We start from the raw sequence: 22375 nt of genomic DNA, 5'->3' as shown, positions 1-22375 counted from the left end.
CCTGACTCATCACCACTACCCCAGCCCCACACTACTCCCCCCCCTGACTCATCACCACTACCCCAGCCCCACACTACCCCCCCCTGACTCATCACCACTACCCCAGCCCCACACTACTCCCCCCCTGACTCATCACCACTACCCCAGCCCCACACTACCCCCCCTGACTCATCACCACTACCCCAGCCCCACACTACCCCCCCTGACTCATCACCACTACCCCAGCCCCACACTACCCCCCCCCTGACTCATCACCACTACCCCAGCCCCACACTACCCCCCCCCTGACTCATCACCACTACCCCAGCCCCACACTACTCCCCCCCCTGACTCATCACCACTACCCCAGCCCCACACTACCCCCCCCCTGACTCATCACCACTACCCCAGCCCCACACTACCCCCCCCCTGACTCATCACCACTACCCCAGCCCCACACTACCCCCCCCTGACTCATCACCACTACCCCAGCCCCACACTACTCCCCCCCCTGACTCATCACCACTACCCCAGCCCCACACTACTCCCCCCCCCTGACTCATCACCACTACCCCAGCCCCACACTACCCCCCCCCCTGACTCATCACCACTACCCCAGCCCCACACTACCCCCCCCTGACTCATCACCACTACCCCAGCCCCACACTACCCCCCCCCCTGACTCATCACCACTACCCCAGCCCCACACTACCCCCCCCTGACTCATCACCACTACCCCAGCCCCACACTACCCCCCCTGACTCATCACCACTACCCCAGCCCCACACTACCCCCCCCCTGACTCATCACCACTACCCCAGCCCCACACTACCCCCCCCTGACTCATCACCACTACCCCAGCCCCACACTACCCTCCCCCCCTGACTCATCACCACTACCCCAGCCCCACACTACCCCCCCCTGACTCATCACCACTACCCCAGCCCCACACTACCCCCCCCCCCTGACTCATCACCACTACCCCAGCCCCACACTACTCCCCCCTGACTCATCACCACTACCCCAGCCCCACACTACCCCCCCCGACTCATCACCACTACCCCAGCCCCACACTACCCCCCCCAGACTCATCACCACTACCCCAGCCCCACACTACCCCCCCCCTGACTCATCACCACTACCCCAGCCCCACACTACCCCCCCCCGACTCATCACCACTACCCCAGCCCCACACTACCCCCCCCCTGACTCATCACCACTACCCCAGCCCCACACTACTCCCCCCTGACTCATCACCACTACCCCAGCCCCACACTACCCCTCCCCCCCCCCTGACTCATCACCACTACCCCAGCCCCACACTACTCCCCCTGACTCATCACCACTACCCCAGCCCCACACTACCCCCCCCCCGACTCATCACCACTACCCCAGCCCCACACTACCCCCCCCCCCAGACTCATCACCACTACCCCAGCCCCACACTACCCCCCCCTGACTCATCACCACTACCCCAGCCCCACACTACCCCCCCCCTGACTCATCACCACTACCCCAGCCCCACACTACCCCCCCCCTGACTCATCACCACTACCCCAGCCCCACACTACTCCCCCCCCTGACTCATCACCACTACCCCAGCCCCACACTACTCCCCCCCCTGACTCATCACCACTACCCCAGCCCCACACTACCCCTCCCCCCCCTGACTCATCACCACTACCCCAGCCCCACACTACCCCCCCCTGACTCATCACCACTACCCCAGCCCCACACTACCCTCCCCCCCCCTGACTCATCACCACTACCCCAGCCCCACACTACCCCCCCTGACTCATCACCACTACCCCAGCCCCACACTACCCCCCCCCAGACTCATCACCACTACCCCAGCCCCACACTACCCCCCCCCTGACTCATCACCACTACCCCAGCCCCACACTACCCCCCCCTGACTCATCACCACTACCCCAGCCCCACACTACCCCCCCCCCCTGACTCATCACCACTACCCCAGCCCCACACTACTCCCCCTGACTCATCACCACTACCCCAGCCCCACACTACCCCTCCCCCCCCCTGACTCATCACCACTACCCCAGCCCCACACTACTCCCCCCTGACTCATCACCACTACCCCAGCCCCACACTACCCCCCCCCCCGACTCATCACCACTACCCCAGCCCCACACTACCCCCCCCCCCAGACTCATCACCACTACCCCAGCCCCACACTACCCCCCCCCTGACTCATCACCACTACCCCAGCCCCACACTTCCCCCCCTGACTCATCACCACTACCCCAGCCCCACACTACCCCCCCCTGACTCATCACCACTACCCCAGCCCCACACTACTCCCCCCCCCTGACTCATCACCACTACCCCAGCCCCACACTACCCCCCCCCTGACTCATCACCACTACCCCAGCCCCACACTACCCCTCCCCCCCCTGACTCATCACCACTACCCCAGCCCCACACTACTCCCCCCCCTGACTCATCACCACTACCCCAGCCCCACACTACCCCCCCCCTGACTCATCACCACTACCCCAGCACATATAACACTGTGTAGACCCTAAATACGGTGGGAACATTAACAAAGTGACTTGTGCTGTACACATATACTTAATGTCTTTGTATTATATTACCATATAATTTATTTCTTTGTATTTATTTCATCTTTGAGTGTTGGGAAGTTACTGTCCATCCGAGGGTGATTATGATGAGCTCCTCTAGGTATAGTGACACTCATTACCACTCACATCATATTCCATCAACTATTTATGTGTCAACGACTGCGAGAGGAAGGATATTATAACCTAGTGTCAGAAAATAGATCCTAGGTTAATACCACCAGTACCTGCTCTGAATTTATGAGCGAGTATCTAAGTTATATTAGAGCGAGTATCTAAGTTATATTAGAGGCAATGTTATAAGCTGTACAGAGCCTAACTAATCCGCCACCATGGCTGGACTAGAGAGAATATAACGTGGTCTAACACTAGACAAAGGTCACCTCATAAGACTACTCAATAAATGTGAGAATTTGTTAAGGAATGTCCAATATATGATGTCCAGCTGAAAACTGTGATACAGTTGGCTGATAGGAAATTCGATCACGTAAAACGATTGAGTTTTACAAAACTGAGCTCCTTGCCTGTGACAGTGACACTGATGAGAGGGAGTAAATCATCGCTGACCTTGCCAACTGTGAAGATGAAATTCAGGCCAAGTTGGATTACTTTCACAGAATGCGTCAACCAGATACCACTAACTTTACTCTGAGGAAACTACTATCACAAGTCAGTATGCCTTGGGACTATTAAGCCCCATATTAATAGTGGGTAAATTGATTACTCAAGAATGCTGGCAAGCCAAAAATGGATGGGACCATCCCCTATCAACTGCCTTACAAGAAAATAGCAGCAACTAACAATGGATTCAAGTGTCCTAGACAACCTTAAGTTTCCTTGTAACACCATAAACACCAGCCTATCAAGCTACATGAGTTGTGATGTCTCAGGAAAGGCTTATGGCACTCTAGCCTATCTAGTAATAATTAAGCAGGCAATTCTGCCTACATCCCAAGCTAGGATGACACCATTAAAGAAACAATCATTGCCACAGTTAGAATTAAGCGCCTTACTGTTAGGTGTCAGACTGGCTCATTATCTGACCAAAACTTTAAGTAATTTGCAATATGAAGAAACAGAGGTGTGGTCAGATAATGAGGCAGTACTGCAGTGGGGGAGAAACATAACAGCAAAACTTCTTACGTGCGTAACCGCATTAAGGACATCCGAGAGTTGTCAGCAGCCTACACACTGAGATATGTGCCCACGAGGGAGAGTCCAGCTGACTACATCTCCAGAGGCCAGACTTTATGGCAATTAGCCAAAGCCAAGATGTGGTTCAATGGACCTCAGTGGCTGGTCAGTGACCAGTGGCCTAGACAAGAGCCACAAGTCCTTGTGACCAATGTCACTGTTCCCACTGATATTCCAGAACCACCACTAAGCTTGGTAATTGATCCTAATGAGTATTCTGAACTGAATAAACTATTAGGAGTTACACAAAGGGCGTTTTATTTCCTAAACAAAATAGGAATCAAATATCAATTTCCTAGTCCCCTAAAGTACTGGGTCAAAAGGGCCCAAACCTAAACATTTGGGATAAATCTAGAAAAAGGCTTTAAAACCTAGAAAATGATCTGGGTCTCTGGGCTGACCTAGACAATTATTGCATATTAAGGTGCGGGGACGCTGATGGCACGCCAAAATAGATCTGGAGATAAAAAATTCAATGTTTCTTCCCTGTCAGCACATAGTAAGCAGGCTAAATGTGTCACATGTAGACAAACACATCACTCTGCATGGTGGGGTACTGATACCCTCACCGACTTAACACAACAGTTCTGGCTTCCTCAAGGTCGCCAGGCTGTAAAGTCTAGAATAAAATCTTGTGTAGTCTGCCGGAGGTACGACGATCAGATGTGTCTTTATCCAGGACCTCCACCACTCCCAAAAGAAAGAGTTATCCATCTTCGTCCCTTTGAGACCACTGGTGTAGACTACACAGCAGCTCTTACACTAACAGGCACCAAGGAGAAAGTTCCAGTGAAATCATACATCTACCTGTTCACCTGTGCTACAACAAGTTAGAAGTACTCCTGATATGAGTGTCGAGGCATTCATACAGTCTTTCTGCAGGTTTGCTGCCTATCTATCCTGACCAAAGTTAATGATCTAAGACAATGGGCTCCAACTTCGTGGCAAGGGAAGCAAGTCTGAGGGAAATCTGGAACCACCCAGCAATACACACTGCCCTGAATCAACAGCAGTGCCACTGGAATTTTATACCTCCCAGAGCACTGTGACACGGAGGCGTCTACAAATGGATGTTGGACACAGTGAAACGCTGTTTAAAACCCTCCACCATCAAAGGATAGATCTCCAACATATACAAACTATTGTCACAGAAATTGAATCTCGGGTCAATAGCTGACCACTGACCTACCTCTCTGATGATCTCTCGCAATGTGAGACACTAAGTCCCTCTCATCTGATGTATGGGGGACTTCTTACCCCTCTAGCGTCCATCACAGATGAGGGAACAGAAGATCCTTCATATGTCAGAGAGAGTGACTGGTCGGAGCTATAAACATCTGTCAAGAGCAATAAGACGGTGGAATGTCGTTTGTAATAGAGAATACCCGACTGCTCTGAGGGAGTATCATTACGGGGCAAACAACCCTTATAGTAAAATTAACTTAAAACCTGGTGACATTGTTCTGGTGGAGAGTGATGGACCACGCTCAAGGTGGTCTATAAGTTGTATAGTGTCTGGTCTTCTGGACAACCAGGGTATCTTGAGAATAGTAAAAGTAAAATGCCGAGGCACCACTAATATCAAAACGTTAGAGAAACAAGTTCCTTTGGAGCCAGCAGGAAGTAAAGTCACCCAAAGACCTCCCACACCTGCAGCTCCAGAATGGGACCTTCGTCCAGAAAGGACAGCAGCACAACAGTGCAAATTAAAAATAAAACAGTATTATAATTCGAAGATGCTGAGCAGCACAAGAGTTAGCAGGAAAATGAACTCGTCTAGAGACTTGCAACACCTGCAGCAGTAGTAAGAGACATCCGTCCTCACACAAGCCTCACACCAACCAATAATCTCAAATTAATCTAATAATTCTGATGTAGAGTATCAATGTTTATCAGTTCTAAACAGTGGACTAAGACCCGTGTTTCTCCCCCACCCCTGGAATTATGTCGGAAATTCCGACACTAAATTACTAACACCTGACACACTTAGCAAAAACGGTTATGTTAGGAACATACTAACTACTAATTTCGTTCAAAGAAACCGGTTTCAGTGGTTTCTCAGAGAAAAAGGGAGGTTTGCTACGTCACCAAAATACTTATTTACGCTTGACGCCTACCCTTGAAACACCAGCCTGGGGAGTAAATATGATCAAAAAAGTATTCTCCAAGACAGGATTCAATTAAATCACAAGCAAATATAAGGTCTACTTCCCTATGTCGAAAATGACAAATGTAGATTTTCTGAATATATATAGTACTTGCATAATCAAAACTCAGGATATAAGACTTTAAGACCACATATTCTTGAAGCAATTCACATGAAAATAGAACAACCCACCATAAATACCCAAATTACGGCACTCTTCACTACCCACCATGAGAGTAAGAACAAGACCAGAACACGAAGATGCCAACATAGATAACATTGCTCACTACACCTAACTAATCTTTCTAGGAATAGGTTATTGACTTATGCTTCTAACCTTTACACCTTACTCCTTCACCTAATGGTATGTACCTGAGATAAATTTACCAGATTTATACCCAACGGTATAAATCTGATATATTGTCTACTGTCTCCTTACGGGCTCACCATAGCCCGTGCTACATGGACATTTCGTTCTGAGTAGCTAAATCTAAAACAACAACAACAACAACAACTACTGTCTCCTCATCCACACTGCTACCCATCCAGGGTGTGGATACAATGCCACCCAAACGTCTAAAAATTAGAGCTACCCCTGACACCTGGGTGGACAGCGTTTTGGATTCGTAGCCATGTGGTCCCGGGTTCCATCCCCGGTGGAGGCAGAGACAAATGAGCAAAATATTTCTTTCACCCTGATGCCCCTGTTACCTAGCAGTATATAGGTACCTGGGAGTTACCCGCTTGATGGGGTTCTGGGAGTTCTTCTACTCTCCAAGCCCGGCCCGAGGCCAGGCTTGACTTGTGAGAGTTTGGTCCACCAGGCTGTTGCTTGGAGCAGCCCGCAGGCCAACACACCCACCACAGCCCGGTTGGTCCGAAACTTCTTTTAGAAAACAGTCTAGTTTTCTCTTGAAGATGTCCATGGTTGTTCCGGCAATATTTCTTATGCTCGCTGGGAGGACGTTGAACAGTCGCAAACCTCTGATGTTCATACAGTGTTCTCTGATTGTGTCCATGGCACCTCTGCTCTTCACTGGTTCTATTCTGCATTTTCTTCCATATCGTTCACTCCAGTACGTTGTTATTTTACTGTGTAGATTTGGGACCTGGCCCTCCAGTATTTTCCACGTGTATATTATTTGGTATCTCTCTCGTCTCCTTTCTAGTGAGTACATTTGGAGAGCTTTGAGATAATCCCAATAATTTAGGTGCTTTATCTCGTCTATGCGTGCCGTATATGTTCTCTGTATTCCGTCTATTTCAGCAATCTCTCCTTCTCTGAAGGGGGAAGTGAGTACTGAGCAGTACTCAAGACGGGACAACACAAGTGATTTGAAGAGTACAACCATTGTGATGGGATCCCTGGATTTGAAAGTTCTCATAATCCATCCTATCAATTTTCTGGCTGACGCAATATTTGCTTGGTTATGCTCCCTAAACGTTAGATCGTTGGACATCATTATTCCCAAATCCTTGACATGCTGTTTATTACTTATTATGGGCAGTTAGTTAGAGAGCTGCTACGGGCTGCTTCTGGGGATGTGTAACAAAAAGGAGGCCTGGTCGAGGACCGGGCCGTGGAGACGCTCGTGCTCTTCTTTTTATGCCAGGAAGAGCTAGAAAAACTATTGACCAACGATGACATACTTCGCCAGGAGCACCACCTGCATCCTCACTACCCACACCAATTCCTGGCTGGAAGAACTGCTTTTACTAGCAGGAACAGCCAGTGGATCGCTGACCGACAGCAACATAATATCATGGACAATATCAAGGACGAAAATCCGAACTTGGGTGTGTTCAACTTCAAGTTCTGCAACACCGACAAATCATCAATGAAGATTACTTTCACCACCATAGCTGCGGCCACCCAGGTTGCCACACAAGGTTTCTACTGCTTCAGCTTACATATACCACCCCACCAAGTAAAAAAGGAACGATACCATGAGATCCAACAGAGCTTTAAGTGCTACGAGCTCTCCCACCCCACCAGCAAGTGTCTGCACCCCGTCCAGAAGTGCAGCCTGTGCGCACTGGACTATCACTACTCCATATGCAAGGCAACAGTCCATCGCTGCTTGCTCTGTGATGACAATCATCCCGTAATTTCCTACCGCTGCCACCTCCTCAGACAGGAAAACATCAAGGCCCAGGTTGAAGCCAAGAGAAACAACCCTTCTATTTCCATGACCACAGCCTCAGGAGCTCAACCCACCACCTCAGCTCCCATCAACCGACTAGAAGACTTTCCAGCCTTACCAAAGAGTGGCTCCTCCCACCAGGCGACCCAGCCTTCACAATGGGGACCCAAGGCCCCAAAGTCTCCTTCGCAGCCCATTGCATCATGTGCAGGCATTATTCCTGGTCTTATTAGACCAGCGGAAAGGCTTGCCGGACCAGACAACCATCGTTTTGACAGTGAACTGAACATATTATACATAGCTAATGGCCTAGACCCCATCATGCGCCAGGGGCTATCCCCTGGCGCCAGGGGCTATTCCCTGGCGCAAGTCTCACAGCCTCCACTACCACTCCGGAGACTACCACCAGGACGACCACGAGGTTGATTTCAACACAGACTCCAGAACCGCCCATGAGCCGGGCGACACAAACAGAGGTAATTACCTCTCCAGCTCCCAACACTCCTACCATCACCATCTCAGCAGCCGCGCTAGCAGACGTGCTGTTTACAAATACTAACAGCACCACCAGCGCTCCTGAAATAGCTTCTACCACCAATCCACGACACCAGAGCCTCTCTCAGGCTGCGAGGTGAAAGCCGAAAACACAATTATGAAGAGAAGAGAGAGAGAGAGAGAGAAGAGAGAGAGAGAAGAGACTTATAAGAGAGAGAGAGAGAAGATTAAGCCACCCAAAAGGTGGCTTGGGCATGAATAGCCCATAAGTGGTGGCCCTTTTGAGCCATTTCCAGTATCAATAGATGATACTGGAGATCTGTGGAGGTGTGACTGCACCCTGCGTGACGGGAGATGTCTCCCATGAATGTGTCCAAGATGAAGATTAAGCCATCCAAAAGGGGGTACGGTCATGAATATACACTTATAAGGAGAAATGTATTCATTTATAAGTGTGGGTACACCTCACTCTACTATTCACCTAACCCGCTTAATTGTAGGGAGCAGCGATGGGTAGGGAGAGGTGATTGTTGCCTGACTATGGCTTCTATCAGTCCGCCAGGTGTTACATCTTCCCTCTGGATCACTGGAGAACCATCAAACAGCTGTATGCTCTAAGTCGTGTTCATGTGGATGTTGATTACTGGTGTGAGGTGGCGCATGATCACAGCCTCCAGCACACGAGGCCTCCTGCGGTCGTCAGTGCCTGTCATTATTGTCCTATCTCTCTCTATGTCTTAGCAGTTCAGGATGGTGGAATGGTGTTGAGAATGATGTTGTTTAATACCTCCGTCTTGCATGTAAAGTGTAAGACATCTCCTCTGTGTATTCGTGGTGTGTCCAATGTAGCATATATTTCTGTGCTCACAGTCTCCAGAGCTGCAGTTGTATTGACACACAACATCGGTACACGTCAGTGTGTCACACGAGGCAGAGATGTTGTTGTTCATTATGAGGGAAGATGTAACGAGGTTGTTATAATAAACGACCACAAGCAGCCTTCAGTTGTCACTGCAACAGTCACAATTGCTCTCAGTTATGTCTCGTATCACCTTAACATCCTTCTTGTATGTCTGAGTGAATGTATTTTATAATACACTATAATGTATTCCCTTGGGGGGGGGGGGGTGATTGTCGACCCCTGGGGCCTGGTTATCTTCAGTCAGACGGCCGCCTGCCTTCTTATCTACGATTTCGTCGACTTCTGTGTTGCTGTAATGGTTGTTCACAACAGTTTGGCGGATCCGTTCAAGTTCATGGTCGAAGAGCTGCCTAATAGAGCATGAACGCACTGCATGTATGTATCTACATACGCATTGATGATGTGTTTAATGGTATACATATACATATATATATATATATATATATATATATATATATATATATATATATATATATATATATATATATATATATATATATATATATATATATATATATATATATATATATATATACCATTAAACACATCATCAATTCCTAGGAATCACATGAGACAAGCCCATGACATTACTCTAACAAGAGAAATGTTGAACAAGAATACCTGCATAATAGACAAAACCCAAGATGCAAGAAGAGTACAAATTCTTGAGGCAATTCACATAAGAATAGAGCGACCTACCATGAACACCCAAATCACGGAACTATTTACTCTACCCACCATGAGAGTAAGGACAAGACAAGAACATATCGATGCCAACACAGAAGACAATGGCCAACATAACAGGCCAATAACACTGGATTAATCTTTGTGTTTAGATAGGAGATGCCTCGTATGGGCCAATAAGCCTTCTGCAGTTACCCCTATGTTTCACCTCACATTTATCCCTTATGTATCTCCCCGTGTTTTCACCTTTATTGTATTATCACCTGACCCAGTGCGGGTATAAAATCAACTAGTATTGTAAGATCTGTTCACTTGAGAATGAACCATGGAGGTTCGAAACGTTGTGCAAATTATATAAATAAGTGTAATACACTCTATAGTAAATCACTTCTTTTCTTCACCTTAAAAGTACGAAAATGAGTTTTGGAGAACTCCTATTCCAATTAAGCCCTGATGCTAAGAAAATAGTTAGAGGGATAGAAGCCCTAAACCAGAAAATAATAAATACAGAATATGCGGTCATATTCAATGAAATATGTTTGAAAGAAAACCTGCTGCCAGTATACACCAATATATATATATATATATATATATATATATATATATATATATATATATATATATATATATATATATATATATATATATATATATATATATAAATATATATATATATATATATATATATATATATATATATATATATGTGAGAAAGCTGCATGAACGCGCAAGCCATATATCACTAAGAACTCTTTGACCCGGCCAGGATTCGAACCCATGCCGTCCAGGATCACCCCTAAACGTACACAATACCGTGACCTCCGCACCAATGAACGTCTATAAGGATTGGTCAGTCTTGGTGCTTATTAACTAAGCTCCCTGACTGACCAACCCCCGACGACACTCATATATATATATATATATATATATATATATATATATATATATATATATATATATATATATATATATATATATATATATATATATATATATATTAGTATATTTTGGTAGCAGTCTTTCCTGTAGACATATATTATTAAATATGACCGAAAAAGTAAGATTAATAATTCTAACACGAATTTTCTCAATCTTTCGTACATTACGCTTCACTGTTGGAGGTAAATCAAAAATCACTTCTCCAAAATTCATTTTTATTTCTAGTCTGACGCGACACGGGCGCGTTTCGTAAAACTTATTACATTTTCAAAGACTTCACAAATACACAACTGATTAGAACGTATCTCTGATTTTATATCTACATTTGAGTGAGGTGGGAAGGGTGATGTGGCATTAACACAAGACAGAACAGGAGAGGATATTAATAGGGTATTAAAAGTATCAACACAAGACAGAACAGAAACAATGGGTATTGAATAGAAGTGTTTGTAGAAAGCCTATTGGTCCATATTTCTTGATGCTTCTATATTGGAGCGGAGTCTTGAGGTGGGTAGAATATAGTTGTGCAATAATTGGCTGTTGATTGCTGGTGTTGACTTCTTGATGTGTAGTGCCTCGCAAACGTCAAGCCGCCTGCTATCGCTGTATCTATCGATGATTTCTGTGTTGTTAACTAGGATTTCTCTGGCGATGGTTTGGTTATGGGAAGAGATTATATGTTCCTTAATGGAGCCCTGTTGCTTATGCATCGTTAAACGCCTAGAAAGAGATGTTGTTGTCTTGCCTATATACTGGGTTTTTTGGAGCTTACAGTCCCCAAGTGGGCATTTGAAGGCATAGACGACATTAGTCTCTTTTAAAGCGTTCTGTTTTGTGTCTGGAGAGTTTCTCATGAGTAGGCTGGCCGTTTTTCTGGTTTTATAGTAAATCGTCAGTTGTATCCTCTGATTTTTGTCTGTAGGGATAACGTTTCTATTAACAATATCTTTCAGGACCCTTTCCTCCGTTTTATGAGCTGTGGAAAAGAAGTTCCTGTAAAATAGTCTAATAGGGGGTATAGGTGTTGTGTTAGTTGTCTCTTCAGAGGTTGCATGGCTTTTCACTTTCCTTCTTATGATGTCTTCGATGAAACCATTGGAGAAACTAAGTTCCAAAGGGTAACGAAGGACACTACAGCCGAATTAAAAGCAAAGGTCAACAAACTGATCGAAACTGTAAACGCCAAGAAATCCGGACTCCACCTGCCAAAGATCATTGGGGAATATAAACCTGGATATGCGTATGGAAATGTCAAGACGCACAAGCCTGGAAACCCACTTCGGCCAATCATTAGCCAGATACCCACACCCACGTACAGACTGGCAAAGTGACTCAACGGCCTGCTGACTCCTTACGTTCCTTGCGCCTTCAGCCTGAAGTCTCCAAAGGAATTTGTGGACTTACTGCGGGGCACACGGGCCACAGGGATAAGAGCCTCGTTGGACGTAGAATCGCTGTTTACCAACGTACCTGTGGACGAGACAATCGGAATGATAGCCGACAGAGTGTATCGTGATCCAGCCTGTACTCCTCTTGACATGCCAGAAAGTATTCTGAGGAAACTACTCCAAGCTTGTACTAAAGAGGCACCCTTCTTGAGCCCGGATGGGCACATGTATAAACAAGTAGATGGGGTCGCCATGGGTTCTCCCCTAGGTGTCCTGTTTGCAAACTTCTACATGGGTACCATCGAGCAAAAAGTCTTAGTCGACATGAACTTGAAACCGGCCATATACTGCAGGTATGTTGACGACATTTTTACACAGGTACCTGATGTCAGACATCTGCAGAAGCTGAAGGAGGCATTTGAGCAGAGTTCCGTGCTGCGTTTCACTTACGAGACGGAAAAGGATGGGAAGCTGCCTTTTCTAGATGTAACAGTCATGGAAAAGGGCGGAGGTTTCCACACTGCAGTCTACACTAAGGAAACAAACATAGGAATGTGCCTAAATGCCAACAGCGACTGCCCTGACAGGTACAAGAGGAGTGTTGTTAACGCATACGTCGACCGTGCTCTCAGCCACAGCTCAGAATGGAAGCAAGTCGACGAAGAACTCTGTAGGGTAAGGCAGGTCCTAGTCAATAACGGCTTCTCCAATGGTTTCATCGAAGACATCATAAGAAGGAAAGTGAAAAGCCATGCAACCTCTGAAGAGACAACTAACACAACACCTATACCCCCTATTAGACTATTTTACAGGAACTTCTTTTCCACAGCTCATAAAACGGAGGAAAGGGTCCTGAAAGATATTGTTAATAGAAACGTTATCCCTACAGACAAAAATCAGAGGATACAACTGACGATTTACTATAAAACCAGAAAAACGGCCAGCCTACTCATGAGAAACTCTCCAGACACAAAACAGAACGCTTTAAAAGAGACTAATGTCGTCTATGCCTTCAAATGCCCACTTGGGGACTGTAAGCTCCAAAAAAACCAGTATATAGGCAAGACAACAACATCTCTTTCTAGGCGTTTAACGATGCATAAGCAACAGGGCTCCATTAAGGAACATATAATCTCTTCCCATAACCAAACCATCGCCAGAGAAATCCTAGTAAACAACACAGAAATCATCGATAGATACAGCGATAGCAGGCGGCTTGACGTTTGCGAGGCACTACACATCAAGAAGTCAACACCAGCAATCAACAGCCAATTATTGCACAACTATATTCTACCCACCTCAAGACTCCGCTCCAATATAGAAGCATCAAGAAATATGGACCAATAGGCTTTCTACAAACACTTCTATTCAATACCCATTGTTTCTGTTCTGTCTTGTGTTGATACTTTTAATACCCTATTAATATCCTCTCCTGTTCTGTCTTGTGTTAATGCCACATCACCCTTCCCACCTCACTCAAATGTAGATATAAAATCAGAGATACGTTCTAATCAGTTGTGTATTTGTGAAGTCTTTGAAAATGTAATAAGTTTTACGAAACGCGCCCGTGTCGCGTCAGACTAGAAATAAAAATGAATTTTGGAGAAGTGATTTTTTATTTACCTCCAACAGTGAAGCGTAATGTACGAAAGATTGAGAAAATTCGTGTTAGAATTATTAATCTTACTTTTTCGGTCATATTTAATAATATATATATATATATATATATATATATATATATATATATATATATATATATATATATATATATATATATATATATATGGTATATGTATATGTATATATACCATATATATATTTGAGATGTATATATATCTCGAAGTCTCTACTTCTTTTGAAGGGTCTGATGGTGTAGTGGGTTAAAGCGTACTAGTTATGGCAGCTACTGGAAGGTAGTTGTGCTTTCTGGGTTCGAGTCCCACTGGTGGGTGTTGTCCAAAGATTGTTAATCTTCACTTGTGGTTTATGCAAGTATAGGCTTATAGCATGGACACGAGTTCTCTCACATTGACAGTGGCTTGATGAAAAACGCAGACTAACCTCACACTTATCTGGTGCCCTCGGGAAGTGGAGATATTTGAGATGTATATATATCTCGAAGTCTCTACTTCTTTTGTAGGGTCTGATGGTGTAGTGGGTTAAAGCGTACTAGTTATGGCAGCTACTGGAAGGTAGTTGTGCTTTCTGGGTTCGAGTCCCACTGGTGGGTGTTGTCCAAAGATTGTTAATCTTCACTTGTGGTTTATGCAAGTATAGGCTTATATATATATATATATATATATATATATATATATATATATATATATATATATATATATATATATATATATATATATATATATATATATATTATTAAATATGACCGAAAAAGTAAGATTAATAATTCTAACACGAATTTCTCAATCTTTCGTACATTTCATTTCACTGTTGGAGGTAATTCAAAAATCAATTCTCCAAAATTCATTTTTATTTATATATATATATATATATATATATATATATATATATATATATATATATATATATATATATATATATATATATATATATATATATGTATATATATATATATATATATATATATATATATATATATATATATATATATATATATATATATATATATATATGTATGTCGTACCTAGTAGCCAGAACACACTTCTCGGCCTACTATGCAAGGCCCGATTTGCCTAATAAGCCAAGTTTTCGTGAAATAATATATTTTCTCTAATTTTTTTCTTATGAAATGATAAAGTTACCCATTTCATTATGTATGAGGTCAATTTTTTTTTATTGGAGTTAAAATTAACGTAGATATATGACCGAACCTAACCAACCCTACCTAACCTAACCTAACCTATCTTTATAGGTTAGGTTAGGTTAGGTAGCAGAAAAAGTTATGTTAGGTTAGGTTAGGTAGGTTAGGTAGTCGAAAAATAAATAATTCATGAAAACTTGGCTTATTAGGCAAATTTGGACTTGCATAGTAGGCCGAGAAGTGTGTTCTGGCTACTAGGTACGACATATATATATATATATATATATATATATATATATATATATATATATATATATATATATATATATATATATATATATATATATATATATTAGTATATTTTGGTAGCAGTCTTTCCTGTAGACATATATTATTAAATATGACCGAAAAAGTAAGATTAATAATTCTAACACGAATTTTCTCAATCTTTCGTACATTACGCTTCACTGTTGGAGGTAAATCAAAAATCACTTCTCCAAAATTCATTTTTATTTCTAGTCTGACGCGACACGGGCGCGTTTCGTAAAACTTATTACATTTTCAAAGACTTCACAAATACACAACTGATTAGAACTTACGTCTCTCTGATATTATATCTACATTTGAGTGAGGTGGGAAGGATGATGTGGCATTAACACAAGACAGAACAGGGGATATTAATAGGGTATTAAAAGTATCAACACAAGACAGAACAGAAAACAATGAGTATTGAATAGAAGTGTTTGTAGAAAGCCTATTGGTCCATATTTCTTGATGCTTCTATATTGGAGCGGAGTCTTGAGGTGGGTAGAATATAGTTGTGCAATAATTGGCTGTTGATTGCTGGTGTTGACTTCTTGATGTGTAGTGCCTCGCAAACGTCAAGCCGCCTGCTATCGCTGTATCTATCGATGATTTCTGTGTTGTTTACTAGGATTTCTCTGGCGATGGTTTGGTTATGGGAAGAGATTATATGTTCCTTAATGGAGCCCTGTTGCTTATGCATCGTTAAACGCCTAGAAAGAGATGTTGTTGTCTTGCCTATATACTGGGTTTTTTGGAGCTTACAGTCCCCAAGTGGGCATTTGAAGGCATAGACGACGTTAGTCTCTTTTAAAGCGTTCTGTTTTGTGTCTGGAGAGTTTCTCATGAGTAGGCTGGCCGTTTTTCTGGTTTTATAGTAAATCGTCAGTTGTATCCTCTGATTTTTGTCTGTAGGGATAACGTTTCTATTAACAATATCTTTCAGGACCCTTTCCTCCGTTTTATGAGCTGTGGAAAAGAAGTTCCTGTAAAATAGTCTAATAGGGGGTATAGGTGTTGTGTTAGTTGTCTCTTCAGAGGTTGCATGGCTTTTCACTTTCCTTCTTATGATGTCTTCGATGAAACCATTGGAGAAGCCGTTATTGACTAGAACCTGCCTTACCCTACAGAGTTCTTCGTCGACTTGCTTCCATTCTGAGCTGTGGCTGAGAGCACGGTCGACGTATGCGTTAACAACACTCCTCTTGTACCTGTCGGGGCAGTCGCTGTTTGCTATTGTTTTCTGTTCTGTCTTGTGTTGATACTTTTAATACCCTATTAATATCCCCTGTTCTGTCTTGTGTTAATGCCACATCATCCTTCCCACCTCACTCAAATGTAGATATAATATCAGAGAGACGTAAGTTCTAATCAGTTGTGTATTTGTGAAGTCTTTGAAAATGTAATAAGTTTTACGAAACGCGCCCGTGTCGCGTCAGACTAGAAATAAAAATGAACTTTGGAGAAGTGATTTTTGATTTACCTCCAACAGTGAAGCGTAATGTTCGAAAGATTGAGAAAATTCGTGTTAGAATTATTAATCTTACTTTTTCGGTCATATTTAATAATATATATATATATATATATATATATATATATATATATATTATATATATATATATATATATATATATATATATATATATATATATATATATATATATATATATATTGTCAACCACACCATCGTGGAAATAAACATTTCATTCGCCTAGGCCTTGGGAAACTCGAACTGAGGTACGTGGCAGACCCAACAATGGGCAGCACCTGGGAGACCCAACAATGGGCAGCACCTGGGCGACCCAACAATGGGCAGCACCTGGGCGACCCAACAATGGGCAGCACCTGGGCGACCCAACAATGGGCAGCACCTGGGAGACCCAACAATGGGCAGCACCTGGGAGACCCAACAGTGGGCAGCACCTGGGAGACCCAACAATGGGCAGCACCTGGGAGACCCAACAGTGGGCAGCACCTGGGAAACCCAACAATGGGCAGCACCTGGGCGACCCAACAATGGACAGCACCTGGGAGACCCAACAATGGGCAGCACCTGGGAGACCCAACAATAAGCAGCACCTGGGAGACCCAACAATGAGCAGCACCTGGGCGACCCAACAATGGACAGCACCTGGGAGACCCAACAATGGGCAGCACCTGGGAGACCCAACAGTGGGCAGCACCTGGGAGACCCAACAATGGACAGCACCTGGGAGACCCAACAATGGACAGCACCTGGGAGACCCAACAGTGGACAGCACCTGGGAGACCCAACAATGGGCAGCACCTGGGAGACCCAACAATGGGCAGCACCTGGGAGACCCAACAATGGACAGCACCTGGGAGACCCAACAATGGGCAGCACCTGGAAGACCCAACAATGGACAGCACCTGGGAGACCCAACAATGGACAGCACCTGGGAGACCCAACAATGGGCAGCACCTGGGAGACCCAACAATGGGCAGCACCTGGGAGACCCAACAATGGGCAGCACCTGGGAGACCCAACAATGGACAGCACCTGGGAGACCCAACAATGGGCAGCACCTGGAAGACCCAACAATAGACAGCACCTGGGAGACCCAACAATGGGCAGCACCTGGGAGACCCAACAATGGACAGCACCTGGGAGACCCAACAATGGGCAGCACCTGGGAGACCCAACAATGGACAGCACCTGGGAGACCCAACAATGGGCAGCACCTGGGAGACCCAACAATGGGCAGCACCTGGGCGACCCAACAATGGACAGCACCTGGGAGACCCAACAATGGGCAGCACCTGGGAGACCCAACAATGGGCAGCACCTGGGAGACCCAACAATGGGCAGCACCTGGGAGACCCAACAATGGGCAGCACCTGGGAGACCCAACAATGGGCAGCACTTGGGCGACCCAACAATGAGCATGAAAGGTTAGGAGGGCAGGAAGTTCTCCTAAAATTTCAAACCGTCATGAAAAAAGTTTCAGAAAGTTTCCTCTCCTAACATTACCGAGTAAGCCAGACGATTCAGAAAACATCACTTTTTTGAGCCGATTTCATTTCAAATTACGTCCATGTTTGGCCATAGCGCGCTTATGAGGGAAAAGCGACGTTATTTTCAAGAGGACGGGTTGTTACAAGACGCTTCATACAATGAGTATCTTAAGGAGTGTGGGAGTTGTAACACTAGGTAAGACTTATGTACTTAAGAATTTCCTAAGAAGTCTGCCAAATACTTTACTTGGAGAAGCATTTGATTCAAAGGACTTGTGCAAAAAGTTAATATACACATTAAATCATTTGTAATCACGGGGCTCGGGTTATAATATTAAAGGTTTTCTCCCAAGCTTTTGATGTTAAATACAATGACATTTTTATTGTAAGACAATGTTTGTTCTTTGTTCTCATAACAAATTATTTGCGGAAATTTATGACTTTTTTCGCGAGTTCTTTGAATCAAATGTTTTTCTTGTATAGAGAAACGTTTGTTTACATGTATATAAAGTATAATATAGAGGCGCAGTGCGGGCTATGTTAGTGGCTGGGCTGGGTGCTGGGTGCTGGGGGGGGGGGGGCAGATTATATAGTAGCTCTAACACAACTCTTGTGTTCCACAGACTGTTGTGTTCCACACACTGTTGTGTTCCACACACTGTTGTGTTCCACAGACTGTTGTGTTCCACAGACTGTTGTGTTCCACAGACTGTTGTGTTCCACAGACTGTTGTGTTCCACAGACTGTTGTGTTCCACACACTGTTGTGTCCACACACTGTTGTGTTCCACACACTTGTGTTCCACAGACTGTCGTGTTCCACACACTGTTGTGTTCCACAGACTGTTGTGTTCCACACACTGTTGTGTTCCACACACTGTTGTGTTCCACACACTGTTGTGTTCCACACACTGTTGTGTTCCACAGACTGTCGTGTTCCACACACTGTTGTGTTCCACACACTGTTGTGTTCCACAGACTGTTGTGTTCCACACACTGTTGTGTTCCACACACTGTTGTGTTCCACACACTGTCGTGTTCCACACACTTGTGTTCCACAGACTGTCGTGTTCCACACACTGTTGTGTTCCACACACTGTTGTGTTCCACACACTGTCGTGTTCCACACACTTGTGTTCCACAGACTGTCGTGTTCCACAGACTGTTGTGTTCCACAGACTGTTGTGTTCCACACACTGTTGTGTTCCACACACTGTTGTGTTCCACACACTGTCGTGTTCCACACACTTGTGTTCCACAGACTGTCGTGTTCCACAGACTGTTGTGTTCCACAGACTGTTGTGTTCCACACACTGTTGTGTTCCACACACTGTTGTGTTCCACACACTGTTGTGTTCCACACACTGTTGTGTTCCACACACTGTTGTGTTCCACAGACTGTTGTGTTCCACAGACTGTTGTGTTCCACAGACTGTTGTGTTCCACAGACTGTTGTGTTCCACAGACTGTTGTGTTCCACACACTGTTGTGTTCCACACACTGTTGTGTTCCACACACTGTTGTGTTCCACACACTGTTGTGTTCCACACACTGTTGTGTCCACAGACTGTTGTGTTCCACAGACTGTTGTGTTCCACACACTGTTGTGTTCCACACACTGTTGTGTTCCACACACTGTTGTGTCCACAGACTGTTGTGTTCCACACACTGTTGTGTCCACACACTGTTGTGTTCCACAGACTGTTGTGTTCCACACACTGTTGTGTCCACACACTGTTGTGTTCCACAGACTGTTGTGTTCCACAGACTGTTGTGTTCCACACACTGTTGTGTTCCACAGACTGTTGTGTTCCACAGGAATCCTTTGGGCTGCTGTTAGCAGTAATTTGAACCTGTCGATAACAAATTATCTTACTGTAATTTTCCCTCAGGCTTTGAAACTGACATTTTGTTTCTGTTGTGGTGTAACCTGAGGCGTGAGGGGCACCGGATACATACATGTTACTGTGGTGTAACCTGAGGCGCGAGGGGCACCGGATACATACATGTTACTGTGGTGTAACCTGAGGCGCGAGGGGCACCGGATACATACATGTTACTGTGTTGTAACCTGAGGCGTGAGGGGCACCGGATACATACATGTTACTGTGGTGTAACCTGAGGCGCGAGGGGCACCGGATACATACATGTTACTGTGGTGTAACCTGAGGCGCGAGGGGCACCGGATACATACATGTTACTGTGGTGTAACCTGAGGCGCGAGGGGCACCGGATACATACATGTTACTGTGGTGTAACCTGAGGCGTGAGGGGCACCGGATACATACATGTTACTGTGGTGTAACCTGAGGCGTGAGGGGCACCGGATACATACATGTTACTGTGGTGTAACCTGAGGCGTGAGGGGCACCGGATACATACATGTTACTGTGGTGTAACCTGAGGCGTGAGGGGCACCGGATACATACATGTTACTGTGGTGTAACCTGAGGCGTGAGGGGCACCGGATACATACATGTTACTGTGGTGTAACCTGAGGCGTGAGGGGCACCGGATACATACATGTTACTGTGGTGTAACCTGAGGCGTGAGGGGCACCGGATACATACATGTTACTGTGGTGTAACCTGAGGCGTGAGGGGCACCGGATACATACATGTTACTGTGGTGTAACCTGAGGCGCGAGGGGCACCGGATACATACATGTTACTGTGGTGTAACCTGAGGCGTGAGGGGCACCGGATACATACATGTTACTGTGGTGTAACCTGAGGCGTGAGGGGCACCGGATACATACATGTTACTGTGGTGTAACCTGAGGCGTGAGGGGCACCGGATACATACATGTTACTGTGGTGTAACCTGAGGCGTGAGGGGCACCGGATACATACATGTTACTGTGTTGTAACCTGAGGCGTGAGGGGCACCGGATACATACATGTTACTGTGTTGTAACCTGAGGCGTGAGGGGCACCGGATACATACATGTTACTGTGGTGTAACCTGAGGCGCGAGGGGCATCACATTTTTTTTTTCTCCGAAGGGGGGAGGAGTGTTACGACCCTGGGTTCTCCAGTAGAAACCAGAGGTCAAAATTGAGCTATTAAACTTTCTAGTAGTACAGTTAAGTGCATCTTGAACGGCAATTGTTTGTATCTTCCCTGCCAGACGTAAGACTATTATTGTTTCTCAAAGAGCATTTAAAGACTGAGCTGGGGGTTGATTATTAAATAATAACATAGGCACCAACTTTGCTTACTAATACTTTCTAATCATTCATAGAGTAACAATACGTTGCATAGGGGAAGATCTTTAATGTGCTTAGCTGCACGATCAATTAGGCTCCTTCTGGCACCACGACATGAGGGAGGCCAGCTGGTCGCGAGGAGCTCTCTCTTCTCTGGCTGGTGTTCGTGCTGACAAGACCTACTCTGTGGCTGCACCCCTACTCTTCTCCCTTCTCCTCTTACTTATTTCCCTTACCTGAAGTTCCTGTACCCTTACGTTAAGTATAATATGGTGTTAAGTGTGCCTACTCTGGTAGTAAATATTGGTGAGACCTGGGGTTAGTATTTGCCAGTGTTTTGGGTACCCCTAAGTGTTGTGTTTTGTATTAGGGTACCACATGGTCTCACTACCCTAAGCTGCATCCAGCTTCAGTGCTTATCCAGTAGTACTTTACCCTAGCTTGTTATTAGTGTAAACCTTGTATCCTGCCTATGTGGACCAAGGCTTTTAACGTAAGATAGTGTGGTAAAGTTATTATTATTATTGTTATTGGTGTGAGTGTATATGGGGGGTTGTTAAGGGGTTAATAAATAAGTACATGAATTACAGAGTATCCCTTCTTCCTATGTGGGAGCGCA

The 22375-nt window shown here is 45.0% G+C and overlaps 1 protein-coding gene across 1 annotated transcript; it reads left to right on the top strand.

The window, feature by feature from the left end:
• Window positions 1-17355: 17355 nt before the first annotated feature.
• Window positions 17356-18477, top strand: LOC123748072 (uncharacterized). Its single transcript, XM_045730274.2, has one exon. It carries the CDS (start codon window positions 17356-17358, stop codon window positions 18475-18477), a length of 1122 nt encoding a protein of 373 aa, XP_045586230.2.
• The last annotated feature ends 3898 nt before the right edge of the window (window positions 18478-22375 follow it).

The sequence above is a fragment of the Procambarus clarkii genome, chromosome 13 (genome assembly GCF_040958095.1).
Source record: "Procambarus clarkii isolate CNS0578487 chromosome 13, FALCON_Pclarkii_2.0, whole genome shotgun sequence".
Lineage (NCBI taxonomy): Eukaryota > Metazoa > Arthropoda > Malacostraca > Decapoda > Cambaridae > Procambarus > Procambarus clarkii.
This window is presented reverse-complemented; position numbering and strand designations above follow the sequence as displayed.